This window comes from Misgurnus anguillicaudatus, chromosome 25 (genome assembly GCF_027580225.2).
Source record: "Misgurnus anguillicaudatus chromosome 25, ASM2758022v2, whole genome shotgun sequence".
In the NCBI taxonomy this organism is placed as follows: domain Eukaryota; kingdom Metazoa; phylum Chordata; class Actinopteri; order Cypriniformes; family Cobitidae; genus Misgurnus; species Misgurnus anguillicaudatus.
The window spans coordinates 19,962,782-19,978,782 of NC_073361.2; the positions used below are offsets into that span (position 1 = coordinate 19,962,782).

The following is a 16,001-nucleotide window of genomic DNA, read 5'->3' on the forward strand; positions in this document are numbered from 1 at the left end:
TTATTTTGCTCTGCTGAACACAAAAATAGATATTTTGAAGAATGTTTATAACAAAGCAAAACTGGGGCACCATTGACTTCTATAGTAGGAAAAAATAATACTATGGAAGTGAATGGTACCCCTGATAATCTGTTACAAACATCTCTCTTAATGTTCAGCAGAACAAAGAAATGAATACAGGTTTAAAACAACTTGAGTGTGAATAAATGATGACATAATTTTCATTTTTGGGTGAACTATCCCTTTAAATCCAGTTGAGTTCAACCCCTACCTTTAAGAGTAATATCTTTCACTTGGCAGTTGTCACAGACTATGGTAAAATCCTGAGCACAGTTCTCAGCCGTAGTGGGGAAAAAAACAACCTAAACATTAAGACAAATCCAAACATGTTGAGCCACCAGATGCCAAGCACATCTGAGCTATATCATTTCTAATGAATCCTAACTATATCTGCATGTATCTGCATGTATCTGCATGGCTTGTCACTATTTTAAGAGGAAATTTAGTTTGAAACATATTTATTTTGTCTCTTGCTCTGCAAGTTGCTTTGTGATACACAAATGTAAAATGTACACTGTATATTAACTATTGTTATTGTAAGTATGCATTATGTATATCTATAATTAATTGATCTTAAATCATATTGTAAATGTATTTACAATAAAGCCTTTAATATATTTATTAATAATAATAATATTTTATTCAAAACTCTTCAGTGTGTAAGATCTCACCTCTATGACAATGGCCTGTCCTGGTAGAAGACCAAAAAGAGAAGGGCTGATGGCAAAAGGAGGGTGTTCTGCAAACGTGGCCTTCACTGCAGACTGAGAGAAGAAGATTTGAGGAGGTAAAGATACACAAAATGAATTCAGGTTTATTTAAGGTTGCTTACCCTGAGGCTGGAGGCAGGCCACTGTTTTTTAGGCATTGTGCAGAATGTTCCAGCACTTAGGCCATCATTCCGACAGAAAACCTCTATGAACTTCACTCCTCCTGCCAGGCAATAACCACAGTCTATGACTGCAGGTACTGAGGAACAAAATAATAAACTGAATGAAATAATAAATAAGGCCATTTCTGCCAAATATAATGACATACTGTCAGGCAATCATGGTAAAACCTTTTCTGGAAGCTTTTCAAAAGGGTACAAGTCAGAACAACCAGTTTTATTAATGAATTAGATTTTGAAGGCACTTTATGCCGATGTTGACTCACAAGTCAGTATTGGAGGGGGTCTGTGAGCCTCCACTGGTATAATAAGGGGATACGGAGACTGTGTTTCCACCACAAGGATGTCCTCATAATCGGCCAGAGAGTCTGGAGCAAAGCGTACCATATACTGACAGCTCATACCAGGAGCTACCATTCCTCCCTCACCGGGGAACTTTCCTGTCAAACAAAAACATCTGTTACACTATACAGTACTTCTTATTTTATGCTTCTATATATGTATCCCATTACTAACAAAGAATGCAAATGCAATTCAAACCAAAAAAGATACACTGTATCTAAATATAAATGAATATGTTCGCCATATCAGTGTCTATTATAACAAAATTAACTGAATTTTAAACACTGTGTGTTCACATAAACAAAGCATTTTGTGAATAATCTTAATTGTTATTATTAAAGGATTAGTCAATTTTCTTAAAAATAATCCAGATAATTTACTCACCACTATGTCATCCAAACGGTTGATGTCTTTCTTTGTTCAGTCGAGAAGAAATTATGTTTTTGGAGGAAAACATTCCATGATTTTTCTCATTTTAATGGACTTTAATGGACCCCAACACGTAACAGTTTTAATGCAGTTTAATATTGCGGTTTCAAAGGACTCTAAACGATCCCAAACAAGGCATAAGGGTCTTATCAAGTGAAACAATTGTCATTTTTGACAAGAAAAATTAAAAATATGCGTTTTTAAACCACAACTTCTCGTCTTCCTTCGGCTGTGTGACGAGCCAGCGCGAACCTCACGTAATTGCGTAATGACGTCGAAAGGTCACGTGTTACATAGGCCTATATGAAACGCACATTTGCGAACCATTTTAAACAATAAACTAACACAAAGACATTAATTAGTATCATTCGACATACAACAACATCGGAACGGTCCTCTTTCTCCACACTTGTAAACACTGGGGCGGAGTTTCGCATACGTCATCCGTGACCTCTTGAAGTGATGACGTATTACGTGAGGTCACGCTTGCTCGTCACAAGACCAGAGGAAGAAAAGCTGAGGTTTAAAAGGGCACATTTTTTATTTTTCTTGCCAAAAATGACAATCGTTTCACTAGATAAGACCCTTATGCCTTGTTTGAGATCGTTTAGAGTCCTTTGAAACTGCAATTTTAAACTGCATTGTTAAGTATTGGGGTCCATTAAAGTCCATTAAAATGAGAAAAATCCTGGAATGTTTTCCTTAAAAAACATAATTTCTTCTCGACTGAACAAAGAAAGAGATCAACATTTTGGATGACTTGGTGGTGAGTAAATTATCTGCATTTTTTTAAGAAAATGGACTAATCCTTTAAATTGTAGTATGCTTATATTGAAATCATTACTTGTATAAGTTTATAACATGTAAACTACTGTATTTGTTATTTTCATTTTTAGCAGTAGATGTCCCTGTTTCCCTATTCTGCCACGTAGAGCTACAGCTATAAACAAATGACAGAATTCCTAATGATAGTAATGATAGAGTAAATGATAACCTTAAAATTATTTTATACAGAATTCTTCTGTTCATATACAACATACCTTAGTTACACCTCTACAAGCAAAAGAGTCACAGTTTCAGTGAAGGCACACCTTTCAACAGGGACAGGCTGCCAACACTGTAAATGAGGCTTTCATTCTGTTTAACAGGCAAGCTTCTTCCAAGGAAACTTGCCCAAACCAACGGAAAAATACTGAGAAGTTGGAGGAATCATCCGAATGTGACGACTTGTAGCAGTCATGTTTTTTAACTCCAGCACGGTCTACAGAAAACAGGAGGCATCACTCAGAACTAAAAACATATTAATTACTGAGTCTGCGTTTAAAAACATGCAGTAAAAAGTGTAAGCGTGCAAGGGACGGAACGGACCACAATAAAGACATAATCAAGTTTATACCTCATACACTCGTCCCACACTGTAGTCAGAGAAGATTATTACAGGTGGATCTGCAATGAAGATTGGGACAGGAGCCTCAGGACTGGTGTTAAAAGATAAAAAGGGAATATTTAGAAACTTTTATTACATGCATAGTACCTTCTTAGTACACTTGTGAACTTAAAATGGTGAGCAGACATAGCACCCAAAAATACACTTTCCCTTATACATAAAATATAGTCTAAGTGCACCCACTTTAAGCTGCCTGAATGAAAATGTTTTCGTACATGTCATTTCAATGCATTTTAATAGCCTTGGTTTCTGTGAGTGAAAGAAACTCTCAGAGTTACATGGACAGGACATTCAAGTTGGGGCAGACGGGTGAAACAGCTATTCAATTATGTAATCCAGTTTTCTTTTATTACCAGCACCTGGCATGCGGATGTGTGTTTGGAGACTAAAAATGTAATTATACAGCATGGCTTGTGATGTGCATTGTAGACTGACTGAGTCTACTGGCTTGCAATACATCACAATATATTTCAAGGCACAAAATAGGGCGTGATCTTTATCTGGAGTGTTCGCGTGTATCATATTTCCCCTACCCAAGCTGCACAAATATTATGGCATTAATGCTTAAATTAAGCTGTTTGAAATGCAAACACCACGATAACAAAGGACAAGGCTTTAGGGATTGAAGTACAAAAGAAATGCCAAAAAATAAATAAAAAATGCCTTTTTTACATGTACATTTTAAACAATATAACACAAGATACAAATTTACTTGATATACAAAATAAAATGACTTTATGGCATTAAGTCTATTTTCCAACCCTTTTTTCTTACTTTTATCTTTTTTGTTTTTTAATAGGCTTTATGCCCAGCTACACTACTTCCTGAACTTCAGCCAGCTCCTTGTTTCCTGTCTGCCATTATTGGACAAACTGATTAATCCAGGTGTGCCTGACCTCAGTAGTCACAACAACAATAATCAGACACACACGGATTAATCAGTTTGTCCAATAATGGCAGACAGGAAACAAGGAGCTGGCTGAAGTTCAGGAAGTAGTCCAGCTGGGCATAAAGCCTATTAAGACTGAGAACTCTATTATATTTCCCATTAAAAAGCAAACTGTAGTCTGTACACAGCAAGTGCTTATAAAACCCAAATAAAATACGCAGCAGCCTACCTCGCACTGCCAGTGTTTTTTCTGTCTGTTGCCCCATAGACCAGCCTCTCCCATGGCATAATGAGGGACTTTCCTCCGCGCTGGGCATTTGGGAGCAAAAAGCGTGGGTTGCGCAGGAACTCGTGTCGATCTTTGTGCTTCTGCAGGGCGATCATCTGTTCTGACCGACTCTGAGAACTGAGTCCCTTCTTTCGCAAGGCCTTATGCACTTGGCCTTTTTTCTGGGATGAAAAATTATAAAAACAAATGTTTATACACTCTTAGAAATAAAGGTACAAAAGTTGTCACTGGGACAGTACCCATTCAAAAAGGTACACCTTTGTACCCAAAAAGTGCTTCAAAGGTACAAATTATCAGTTCAAAGATACATATTAGTACCTAAATGGTATATATTAAGACCTTTTTTTAAAGGGTACCGCCCCGGTGACAGCTTTGTACCTTTATTTTTGACAGTGTAGAAAGGACAGGGAGCCTTTCCTAAGTTTTGCATAGACAGGTCTTTATGATTTAAGGGATTGAAAAAAGTGTCCTATCAAAAGATATACACTATAAATTTGCTGGCTTGTTACAGGGAAATGAAACAATGTTTAAGGCCAGACCTTAGGGGAAGCAGCCTTGATCGTTTTGGACTCCGCAGAGGAAGGAAGAGTGAGTTTGTTTTCTGATCGGTCCAACGGGCAATGGGGTGAATGTGCAGGTGGGGGGAGCACAGTATAACCATCATCCTGTGGTTCAGTGCAGATGTGCATATTATACGAGAAAGTTGGCTGAAGATAGCCAGGAGTGCATTTGGCTGTAAAAAATGAAATAACAGTATTATGAAATGAATGCCTAATCGTTTCAGAATTGTTCCTTTTTCACAATTTTTTTTATTTAAATAAACTGGGGTTTGCACTGTTGTATAGTTAAATGGGCAAATCAAGTTTGATCGTTGTCCATACAATATTTATAGTGGATTAACTTCTGACTAACAGATTGTTGAAAGTAATAACAAGTAGCTTGTTTACATAAACAGAAGTAAAGTCAATTTACCTGGGGCTAGACCCAGCTGATGGTGGGCATCACCCTCTTCCTCCATTATTTTGTTGCGAGCATGCTCTTTTACAGCGTCTTGCAGAAGGGCCTGTACGATGTGCGTCTCCGGCATTTTAGCCTTTTGAATCTCTGTGTTGTTTTCAGAATGTATCTGGACATGACATTGAAATGCTCAAGTATGGATTCTCTAATGGAGTATCTTAATTCACCTTGACATCTGCCCAACATTGGGTATTGACGTGAAAATCCAAAGTTAGCCTGATTTCAAAATCAGATGTTGATCCGATGTCAAGACCCAACATTGGCCTGATGTCAAGACCAAACTTTGGCCTGATGCCAAAATCCAATGTTGATCTGACGTCAAGACCCAACGTTGATCTGACATCAAAATCCAACGTTGATCTGAATTCAAAGTCCAACACAAGTGGATACAGCAATGTGACAACATAAATGTTTTTTTCCTGTATAAGTCTGTGGACATTTATTATAAAAATTAGCTTACAACCTAAAGGGTTTCTGCAGATATTAAATAGTCTTAATTCATCTTGACATCTGCTCAAAATTGGGTATTGATGTCAAAATCTAAGATTGGTCTGACGTCAAAATCAGACATTCATCCGACGTCAGGATCCAACGTTGGTCCGACGTCAAAATCCTACCCACTCTCACAAAATTATGCACCCACAGTCATGGAACTCTTCCACTCTCTTCAGTGATACTGTCACGAATCTCTGTTTATGTGTCATTGTCACGCATTGGTTACTCAACTGCTTCTTCCTATTTTCAAACCATTTTCACTTCGGTTTAGATTTGGTGTTTGCGTTAAGATGTCACTTTAAAGGCGGAGTCCACGATGTTTGAAAAACGCTTTGGAAAAGGAGACGGGCCGACTACCAAAACACACTTATAGCCAATCAAATCAAATCAAATGCCGGGTTGCGTATGTGTGGGGCGGGTCTATCAACAGAAGGTCCAGATTCTATTGGGGTAGGGGCGTGTTTGTTTAGGTGATTTCAAATATCAACATTGGCTTTCAAACATCATGGACTCCGCCTTTAAGTATTGGTATATACTATTTTTTCTGATTTATTTTTTAATATTTAAAAAATTTTAAAACATTGTCACCTAGCGTTAGGGTTAGAGTTGGGTTTGGGTAAGGATGTCATTTTATGTAAATCTAACCATAAACCGAAGCGACAATGGTAAGAAAATAGGACAAAACAGCCAATACCAATACTGTACGTGACAATGACACATAAACTGAAATTCGTGATAAGAAAAAATGCGGAAATTCGTGGCAGTATTACGAAAAAGAATCAAAAAATTACGTGACTATAGTTACGTAATTTCGTGTGACTAGGCTGCAAAATCCAACGTTGATCCGACGTCAGGATCCAACGCTGATCCGAAGTCAGAATCCAACGTTGATCCGACGTCAAAATCCAACGTCGATTTGATGTCAAAATCCAACACATGTGGATACAGCAAACTGACAACATAAATGTTTTCCAGTATAGGTATGTGGACATTTATAATGAAATATTAGCTTACAACCTAAACGGTTTCTGCAGCTCTTAAATAGTCTTAAGAGTACTGCACATCTTTTTGAGGATATATCTATTAAGATATGAAAAGAAGGACACCTGTTGCAGCTCATCTACATATTTGTCATGGTTATTGTATCTTCTGTGTGATGTCTTGAGGTTAAAAACAGTGTCTTTACCAATCACTTTTACAGAGGAATGGTCTTCAACGTCTGGCAGTAAATGAGAAATCTCCTGTACACAAATATATATAAAGAATCCTGCACACTTTCAAACATATACAAAGTTTGTCAATGTTTATATTTTTGTGTGTTTTTATTCGTGGATGTGTTTAGTTGCTTTAATATTTTTCGAACCATATATTAACACAATGAATATGCAGTAGCTTAGCTAGCCTATGCATTTACTATGTAATACTAATATGCAAAATAAACAACACGTCATATTTGGGATAAGCACCAACAACCAGATGTCATTCCCCTTACTTACCTGAGATGTGTCTGGTGATGGTCGGTTAATAGGGGTCTCAGGCCAGGCTTTCGGTTCAGTTTCATCGGCCATCGTTTTTCGTGAAAATGTTTACTCAGTTCTTTCAATAAAGGCTGCCGAGCAGAAAGCTTAGCAAATTAAGTTTGTAGTTGTATGTTATGCATACGTCTCACAACACTCACATATAAAACTAAATCTAATTACAGCGTAAACTAAAAGATTTCACGGAGACGTTTAATTTACTGTTTATAGTGACCGCCATGTTTGTTTAGATGTCGTTACTAGGTGACATGGCGCGCCTACTAAACTCATGTCCACTACGATTTTAATGAAGAGGAGGAGGTGACTAATAACAATGGCTCCAGTGGTTTAGACACTTAAATTACAGTTTAAATGAATTTCATTGCATTACATATTATAGTATCAAACCAAAGTTTTTAAAACGTTAAAATTCCAAGAGCCCCAAATAACTTCTGGAGAGGGATCCCGTCCTAAAATATAAAACCAGCTACTCCTGTGTGTTATGAGTGACATTAAAGGGGTCATATCATGAAAATCTGACTTTTTCCATGTTTAAGTGCTATAATTGGGCCATTGTTTCTATTAACCTAGTAAATGTGAAAAAAACACCCCAGTAACATATTTTTTGTAAACCTCTTTGCAAGCATGTGAAAAAATAGATAATTGAAATTTGTCTCTCCTTGTGATGTCAAAAGGGGATAATACCACCTCTTAATCTGCACTATCCAATCAGGGCACTGCTATTTAGTGCAGAGATCAGCTTGTTTGCAATTAAAAGAACACATCCAAAATGGTACATTTTTGCTCACACCTACAAAGTGACAATTTTAATAATAAATGATCTACATGGTATTTTGAGCTAGAATTCTGGGGACACCAAAGATGTATTTAACATCTTTAAAAAAGTGTGAATTGTCCCCATTAAAGACAAGAGATTGCTTCCAATATTGTATGATCAAAAATCATTAGCTTTTACTCTATTGCCATTGTACTAAAGTAAAAAAAAAAAACTATATAAAATCCATTTTTAATTTATTTGCAACAAATTCAGAATTTTCACAAAACAGAGAATATTATTTACATTACATTACCCAGAAAATTGTCTGATATCGCATTTTGTATATGGTACCAAATGCTATGGCATTATCAATATGTTTTTCTATTACATTTCATAGTGTGGTGGTTACATTTGACATGCTTGCTGATATACTGCAATCTTTACATCGCAAGCTGAATTCTTTTCTAACTCATAGGCTACTCTTAAATAACAATCACAGCAACCTTTGCATACCTTAAATTCAGGGTTGTCAGTTTTGCAAAGGGTGTGACAAGAGCTGCCTGACAAGAACATAAAAAACCCAGTCATCACACATAGATGCTGTTGAACTCACCTTTATGGTATGAGTAACTACTGAACAAGAATTACTTAAGACACAAAACAATGCTAGAAGATTATTTGCTTTTCTTACTGAGGTCTACATTGTTCACAGTAATGTAGTTTGAATATTAAATCCATAATCTATATATTTAACAATAACATCTAGCACCAGAACACTGAAATAAAGAAAAATACAATTCAAGCCTTAACAGTTAAAAATATTTTTGCTTTAAACTGAAATATGAAATAGAAACATGTCATTTAAGGATAAAGTGTGCTTTTAGGAAAAACAACATGTTTTATTAAAATTAACAAAATGTGTAACGTGCATTACAAACTATTTTCTACATTCCCTATAAATAGATAGCTTAAACGTGTTTGTGACACAGTAGGCCTGTACAGGTAGGTGGAGGGTAAGATTATAAATGCCACCCCAAACCAACATCAATTTCCTTGAAAACACATCATAGAAAGCACTTCTAGGAATGCAGCTGTTGGAGATTAGTGGAAGAAAGACTGTAAACAAACCAACATCCTATCTTGCTGTCTTGTGCAAATGTTAAAAAGGCTGAAATTTAGTCGGACTTAGTGGGTGGAAACAAATGAAACTTTATAGATAATCGTGAATTCAGAAAAGAGACTTGAAAGACCGGTGTTGTTGTTGTGGGTGTGGCGAATTCTCCACACAGAGCGCGTTGTGTAAGTGGTGGATGGTTTGGATACGATTTACTTCAGGCAGCATCTGGGCGGCTGTTGGACGCTAAACTTGTTTTTTCGACTCCAAATATTAGTTTTTTACTCCGACTGAGATTTAAAGGTTTATTATAAAAACAAAGGCAACAATGGAAATAAACGGTGCCAAAAAAATGGGTAAGTTTCTTCTTGTTTATAGTTTGGTCTGCGTGAGAAGTAAGCGTAATTAATTTGAAGTCATGGGGGCGTATGTCCGTAGGAATAAATAGCTCTTTTTAAAATAAATAAATACATTTTGTATGTTTTACACATCCTAAAACACTTTAAGTTTATGACTGTTGTTTTTTTCACATCTATAGTACTTGAATTTGAGACCTGTTCTTCTTGCTTTATTAGTCGGGTTTACACTGCACGCAAAAATAGTTTTGGCGGAATTTCCACATAGCATGAAACACTTCAAACATTACTTTAGAGGAATTTGGTCTCTTTTACAACATAAAACGTTGTTTCATGTAGCTACTCTGAATGATTTACTCGTACTGAATCTCAGTTCTTCTAAAAGTGACTGTTTAAACATTAGACAACAGGTTATTACAGGTGTTGAGTTTGGTTCTGTGGTGGGCTTATATCTAGTGAATAAATGAAACAGTACTGGAATAGGACCCAATAAGACATTTTGTAATAGTTTTAATGGTAAACAGCTGATGGTTCATGTTGTGATAGAAATTTATATTGCTTATATTAACAGAGTTAAACATAAAATCATATAAGTTTGAATTTATGAGAATTAAAACTAATAAACAAATCAAATGTGCTATTTTTATTTGTAGTACAAACGTAAGCTTTTATGTTTCTGTGGATTGACAGTATGATAGCTTGACACCAAACCACGGCCAGCATGCAAATACAGTAATCTACAAGCGAGGATTCAACAGCAGAGGGCGCCCTGTCCCGCGTGAGCCTGTTTAAACCGCCTACACGAGAGTTGCAAGTTTTAGCCAACATGCAAGATCTAACTTATTCTGTACCATGACAAAATGTAGAATGAACTGGTGATTGTTTGTGTTTAAGCGTCTTGAGAAACATCTCCAGTTGCGCCAATATTCAGTATAATGTTAACCGAGCTAAAACTGTATCAGTTCTTGCTACTTTGTTGTTATTATTATGCAGCTATTTAAATACCAGCACGTGCCATAACATGTCAACTATATTAAGTGCGAAAGCCAGAGAAATGTTTACAACAAATGAATATGTTTATTTGTTCCGGCCAATAGAAGTATTTTGGGTTATTTCGCAGAGCCAATCGAAACCCGCCCATGAAAGTTTGCAAACGTCATGATTTTCCCTCGTCGAGCTAAGTTTTCGAGTCAAAGTACGTAGATTACGGAATTCTGTTGAGGAATGCAACAACAATGTCTTGTGGACGTAATTCTCGGGACTCTTTCCAAAGGACGAAATCTGAGGAGTTGGTTTACCAAGAGGAGATCAAGACCTTTGCAAAAGAGAACGGAAAACGCTTAGGTGGGTGATACGTCTCTGTCTGGTGGTCGCGTTAATATGACCCGCCTTGACCATAGCTGTTAACTATAACTGATCCCCTGGGTATAAACAACCTGATTTCTATATGTTCACCATGGTAACCACAGTTTCCACGACAGATGTAGTTATAGTTTTTTTTACTAGGTTCTGTAAAACCATAACAAACAGATGACATTCTTTCAGTATTAGAATCCTTACGAAAATTACTTTTGTTTTACCAAAGTAATCATAGTTTAACTATGGTATTTTTAGTAAAAAACATAATTTAGCCTACTATGGTCTTACTACAGAGACTAGTTAACTATGATATAGTAAAACTATGGTAATACAAATGGTAATCAATCTCTAGTGACATAGTTACTACACTTTTACTACAAATAATGCTCAATTTTCATAAGGAAAGCTTGTCTGTAAAATCATGTTACTGTAAACCGCTCTGACTCTTGTTATACAAAACCGTGCATAGTAAACAATAATTTAGTTACATAACAAGTTTGCATCACACAAAAGTTTAGATAGTGGGTGATGGAAAGCACACAGCAAGTTTGTTTCAAGGTTACTAAACAACCTAACCGGCCACTCAGTCAGACCTCATACTTTCAATTCAAAAACCCTTATGAAAATTAGCCATGGTTTTACTACAGTAACCACTACTATAGTATTTGTAGTAAAAACATAATACAGTAACTAAAATTTATAGTGGTCTGACTACAGGAAATAGTTTAAACTAATACACTAATACAGTGTGTAAAACATATAGTTACTATAGTTTTACTATAATAAAAGCATAGTTAATTATGTGATTCATTGCTGTGCATTTGTTATATATGCAACGTATAAAAGGTTTTATCAAGATGAAGTTTCGGTACAATGGGCAAAATCTGCAGTGAATGTTAACTATGGATCCAGTAAAGCGGGCAGAAAAACATCTCGACTGTAATTCAGCCCAGAGATCAGATTTGTTTCTTTCGAATAACAGCCATTTTAAGTTTGGAATGAGGAATGAAGGGAATCATCCAAGTTAGCCATATGATGTTTTGCTGTCTGGTGTTAAATTGCATTCCAGCTAAACAGAGCAAAATGGTTTTGTGCATGTGCTTCTTTTGAAGTGAAAGAAAGGGAGTCGGATTACAAACCCCCAAAGAATTGCGAATTAACAGTTTTGAGGGTTAACCGGTCAAGTTTTTGTCGAACAGCTGTTGGTTGCGTTTCAATTATACATTATCTAGGCTGTCACATAAAAAGTTTGCTGATGCACATCTGCAACTTTTTGTCCTGAAAAACAATGCCACCAAGGGCTTTCCAGATGAAAATAACTTCCACCCATTTAAAGGGATAGTTCACTCAAAAGTGAATCGGTCTTCGATAACTCATCCTCACATTATTCTAAAGTAACGCATATGTGACTTTCATGCTTATGTGGAACAACCAGAAACTAATTTATTGAATGTTTGAGCTGTTCTGCTTCATACAATGAAAGTGTATGGTGACCAAGGGCTGTAAAAAGCCGCCATAACATCATAACAGTTCAATAAAGTTCGTGCAACGTGTGCACTTTATTCTTTCTGAACTTGAACTTGAACTTGAAGTTGCCTGAAACCAATTGGACTAAACTGTAAGACAGCCGTGGTGGCTTTTCAGTTGTTGTATTGTATGGAAAACCGTCTGGGTATTCAGAAATGAATAAGTCCTGTAGTGAAACATTATGTTTGAAAGACGTGAGGGTGAAGAAATGATTAAAGGAATAACTTAGTACCTTTGGTTGAACTATTCATGTAATGTCTTGAATAGTTTAGTATTCATGTGAATAGCACAAACTCATTCTTGCAGCCACAGAGTCAGCCAGGGCTATCGTGCACTCACAGAAAAAAGGTACAAAATGGGGCAGTACCCTTTCAAAAAGTACCTTGTACCTAAAATGTGCATATTGGTACAGTACCTTAGAGATGCAGTATCTATACTGTACTTTTATGGTACATATTAGGACCTTTTTTGGTACTATCCAAGTCACAGCTTACTGTAGGTACATTTTATTCAGAGCGTGTTATTGTCTACCCAGTCTCATGTAGATGCGTATAAATAGCACGAAGTGGGAAAACTCGTGCAATACATACGCCAAATTCCAACGCCAGTCCTTCCTGTTCACTTAACAAGCATCTTTTTTGTTGTTGTTGTTTTATGTATTGGTTTATCAATTTTTTAAACCATTTTTGCTTGGGTTTGGGGTTACATTTGAGATTTGCCTTAGGGTGTTATTTAAGGTTTCTCCATGTTTTGTCTATTTTTAAGCCATGGTTGCTTGGAGTTGGAGTTAGAATTATAGTTTAGGATGTAATTTTATGTAACAAAGTTTTTCTAACCCCAAACCCAAGCGACAATGGTAAAAAAATAGAAAAAATTGAGAAACCAGTACATTAAATGACAAAAAAAGATGCGTCGTATTAAGTTAAACGGAAGGAGTATAACGTATGTACTGTATTGCACAAGTTTTCACACTTTGTGCTATTTATACGCATCTTCATGAGACTGGGGTTGTTATTGTTCACCACCTCATTGTCTGCCTCATTTCATTGAACATATTTTCATTGCATAGAGTAGTTGGTAAAGCGATTGGCTGTATATAAGCTGGAGCATGCTTACCAGAACTACAAAAATCCACTGACTTTGCAAATCGTGCCTGGCCCTGTTTATATCATTTCTTCTTTACATATTACAGAAATGAAACAAATGAGATGTGCCTCCAGCAACTGATCATCTGTTTTTAAAACGTTAAACTTCAGATCTACTTTGGCATGCTGCATGCTTTTGTAATGTGTTTTGAATGGCCTAATTCTTAAATTTTCCTACATTTAAAACGCCTCACCTATTTTGCAAATTAAGTAACACTAGTGTGAGACCACAGTGTTAACTTAAGTGAATCTAAGTAAAGGTGTGCTTGTGTTGAGACATGAAGGCCTAGCGTTTATAGGAACATCTATCTAAACACTTTCAGTTTTAAGTATGCAGAGGCATTTCAGAAATCCTCAACCTTTTGCGAAAAAAAATGTCAACGTACAACGTTGTGGTTTGTGGTCTCAATAGCTTGAAATGTGACTTTGTCTTTGAAATCCAGGCTAAAGTGCAGGGCTCCAGACTAATTTTTTACTAGGAGCACAATGGCCCCCAACTGAAAATTTTAGGGGTGCAACCAGAAAATTTAGGGGCACACACCAAAAACCAACAGGCTGACCAAATATTCACATTTCTACTAATTTCCACTGTATTAATAAATACTTTAATGACAGATGCAGAAAGTACAATGTGCTGTTTCAAATTCAGTGTCACATCACAAAAAAAGGTCAAATTTACTGGTCGCACATGTGCGACTGTATGTAAAATTCAGTGGCACACTCTCAAATTTTGGTGGCAAAATGTCATAAATATGTCATAAATTAACTAATTGATTTCATATTGATTTCAATTTTTGACATGGCCTTACTCAGATAATATTAAAGATATAAAGGTTATATTTTCACAGAATGTTCTTTACATTATATAGGATCATATTATGTAGTTAACATTAAAGGGTCACTAACCTAGGTGTTTTTAGCAATATAAAAATATGTCTCTGGTATTCCCGGAATGTGTTTGTAAAGTTTCAGCTTGAAATACATCACAGATCTTTCATTATACGATGTTGAACATGGCCATTCGTGGCTGCAATGTGACATCACATTGATAGAGGATCCCCAACAGGCTGTTTTGTGTGACTGTTGCAGTTTAGAGAGATTACACAAAGAAGAAAAGATGGATTTGTATAATAACAGGATGTTTCTGCGCACACTGATGACTCATTTTCAGCTAGAAACACATTTAAAAGTGCATTTTCTAGGTTAGGGGGGGCTTTAAATCACTTATAAATGACTTCAGCTGGGATTTCACAGGCAGGATCACAAATATTCACAGTTCCTCAGTCTGTTTTTCCTATCACAGAGTTCAACCAGGTTGGTGTTTGTGACTAATATCCACATTTTTATGGTTAGAAGACAACATTTCAGGTTGTAGCTTAACGTTTCTTATAATCCAGATGTTACAGACATTTAGCAAACATATTTGTTAAAACAGACCTGAATAGGAAGTGAAAATATGTTATGGAAAGACTGATCATTTACTGTATTGCAACACTAATGTGCACTGACCACGTGCAGACCCACAGACGTGTGCATGATGTCCTATTACGATGCAGATTTAGAGAAACACAATAATCTCCTAATATTTTATAATTGTCCTATGCATAATGTACAAATGTAAAAAAAATTGTCAGGTAACCTTAAATGTGTTTCATATTACAACTTCCAAATAAACCTACTTTGTATATTAACATAAAATGACAGGTTTTAGATTAATCCAGGACTAGGCCTTAGATATAGTAGGACATTTAAGTAGTTTTTACAAACAACTCAGAAAAAACAATAATGGCGTGCATCTTGAAACATAATAATAAAAGTCAGTGCAAGATGTTTTTAAATTAAGAAAGCTCAAACATGCATTTTAGTCTGGGACTCGGATAAGCCCTCTTCTGAAAACCACCCCATTTTGTTTAATATGACTAAAAGCATTAAGTTACAAAAACATCAAGAGTTAAATAAAATAGGAAAACAATTGGGTAACAGTTGGATGTAACCACTTTCTTGTGTGTACGTGTGTGTTTTGCCATAATCTTACATAGGCTTTGCATCTAAACTGTTAGATGCAAAGCCTGCAATCTGAAGTGTGTTCATACTATCCTAATCTCTGTGAGGAATGCAAATCAGTTTATTTCTAATCAATACTCTGTATCAGCATTGTGATTTGTTGTTACAACATACCAAGCAAAGTTTTCTATTGAGCTTGACTAAATAAATAGATAGAAAGCAGGAATATACTGTTTAACTTGAGACAACACTAATATTTGTTCATCTACTTTCTTGGCATTAAATAGTTCTCATACGTAAAAGTTATGTACCTACTGATACTTTTAAAATAGACTGATGAAATG

General features: G+C 36.0%; 2 protein-coding genes across 4 annotated transcripts in view; one reads left to right on the forward strand and one right to left on the reverse strand.

The window, feature by feature from the left end:
• The window catches only part of dlec1 (DLEC1 cilia and flagella associated protein), a 30,610-nt gene extending 22,953 nt beyond the window's left edge, over positions 1-7,657 (reverse strand). The window contains exons 1-11 of the mRNA XM_073863911.1: positions 7,354-7,657; positions 6,964-7,098; positions 5,318-5,471; positions 4,885-5,078; positions 4,286-4,506; positions 3,117-3,198; positions 2,894-2,981; positions 1,216-1,389; positions 893-1,029; positions 732-824; positions 272-362 (exon numbers count right to left, since the gene is read on the reverse strand). Coding sequence (XP_073720012.1) covers positions 272-362; positions 732-824; positions 893-1,029; positions 1,216-1,389; positions 2,894-2,981; positions 3,117-3,198; positions 4,286-4,506; positions 4,885-5,078; positions 5,318-5,471; positions 6,964-7,098; positions 7,354-7,425 — 1,441 coding nt within the window. The 5' untranslated portion in view covers positions 7,426-7,657. The remainder of the gene's footprint in view (positions 1-271; positions 363-731; positions 825-892; positions 1,030-1,215; positions 1,390-2,893; positions 2,982-3,116; positions 3,199-4,285; positions 4,507-4,884; positions 5,079-5,317; positions 5,472-6,963; positions 7,099-7,353) is intronic.
• A 1,779-nt stretch (positions 7,658-9,436) lies between these two features.
• plcd1a (phospholipase C, delta 1a) overlaps positions 9,437-16,001 on the forward strand; it is a 30,854-nt gene continuing 24,289 nt past the window's right edge. For 2 of the 3 annotated variants that reach the window (XR_012368183.1, XM_055181991.2), the window contains exon 1: positions 10,751-10,966. Coding sequence is in view for 2 of the 3 variants with exons in the window: in XM_055181991.2 (XP_055037966.1) it covers positions 10,858-10,966 (109 nt within the window). In the remaining variant the exon portion in view is untranslated. Of the gene's footprint in view, positions 9,623-10,750; positions 10,967-16,001 lie in introns of those variants that run through there. The other variant, XM_055181992.2, reaches the window with a different exon arrangement.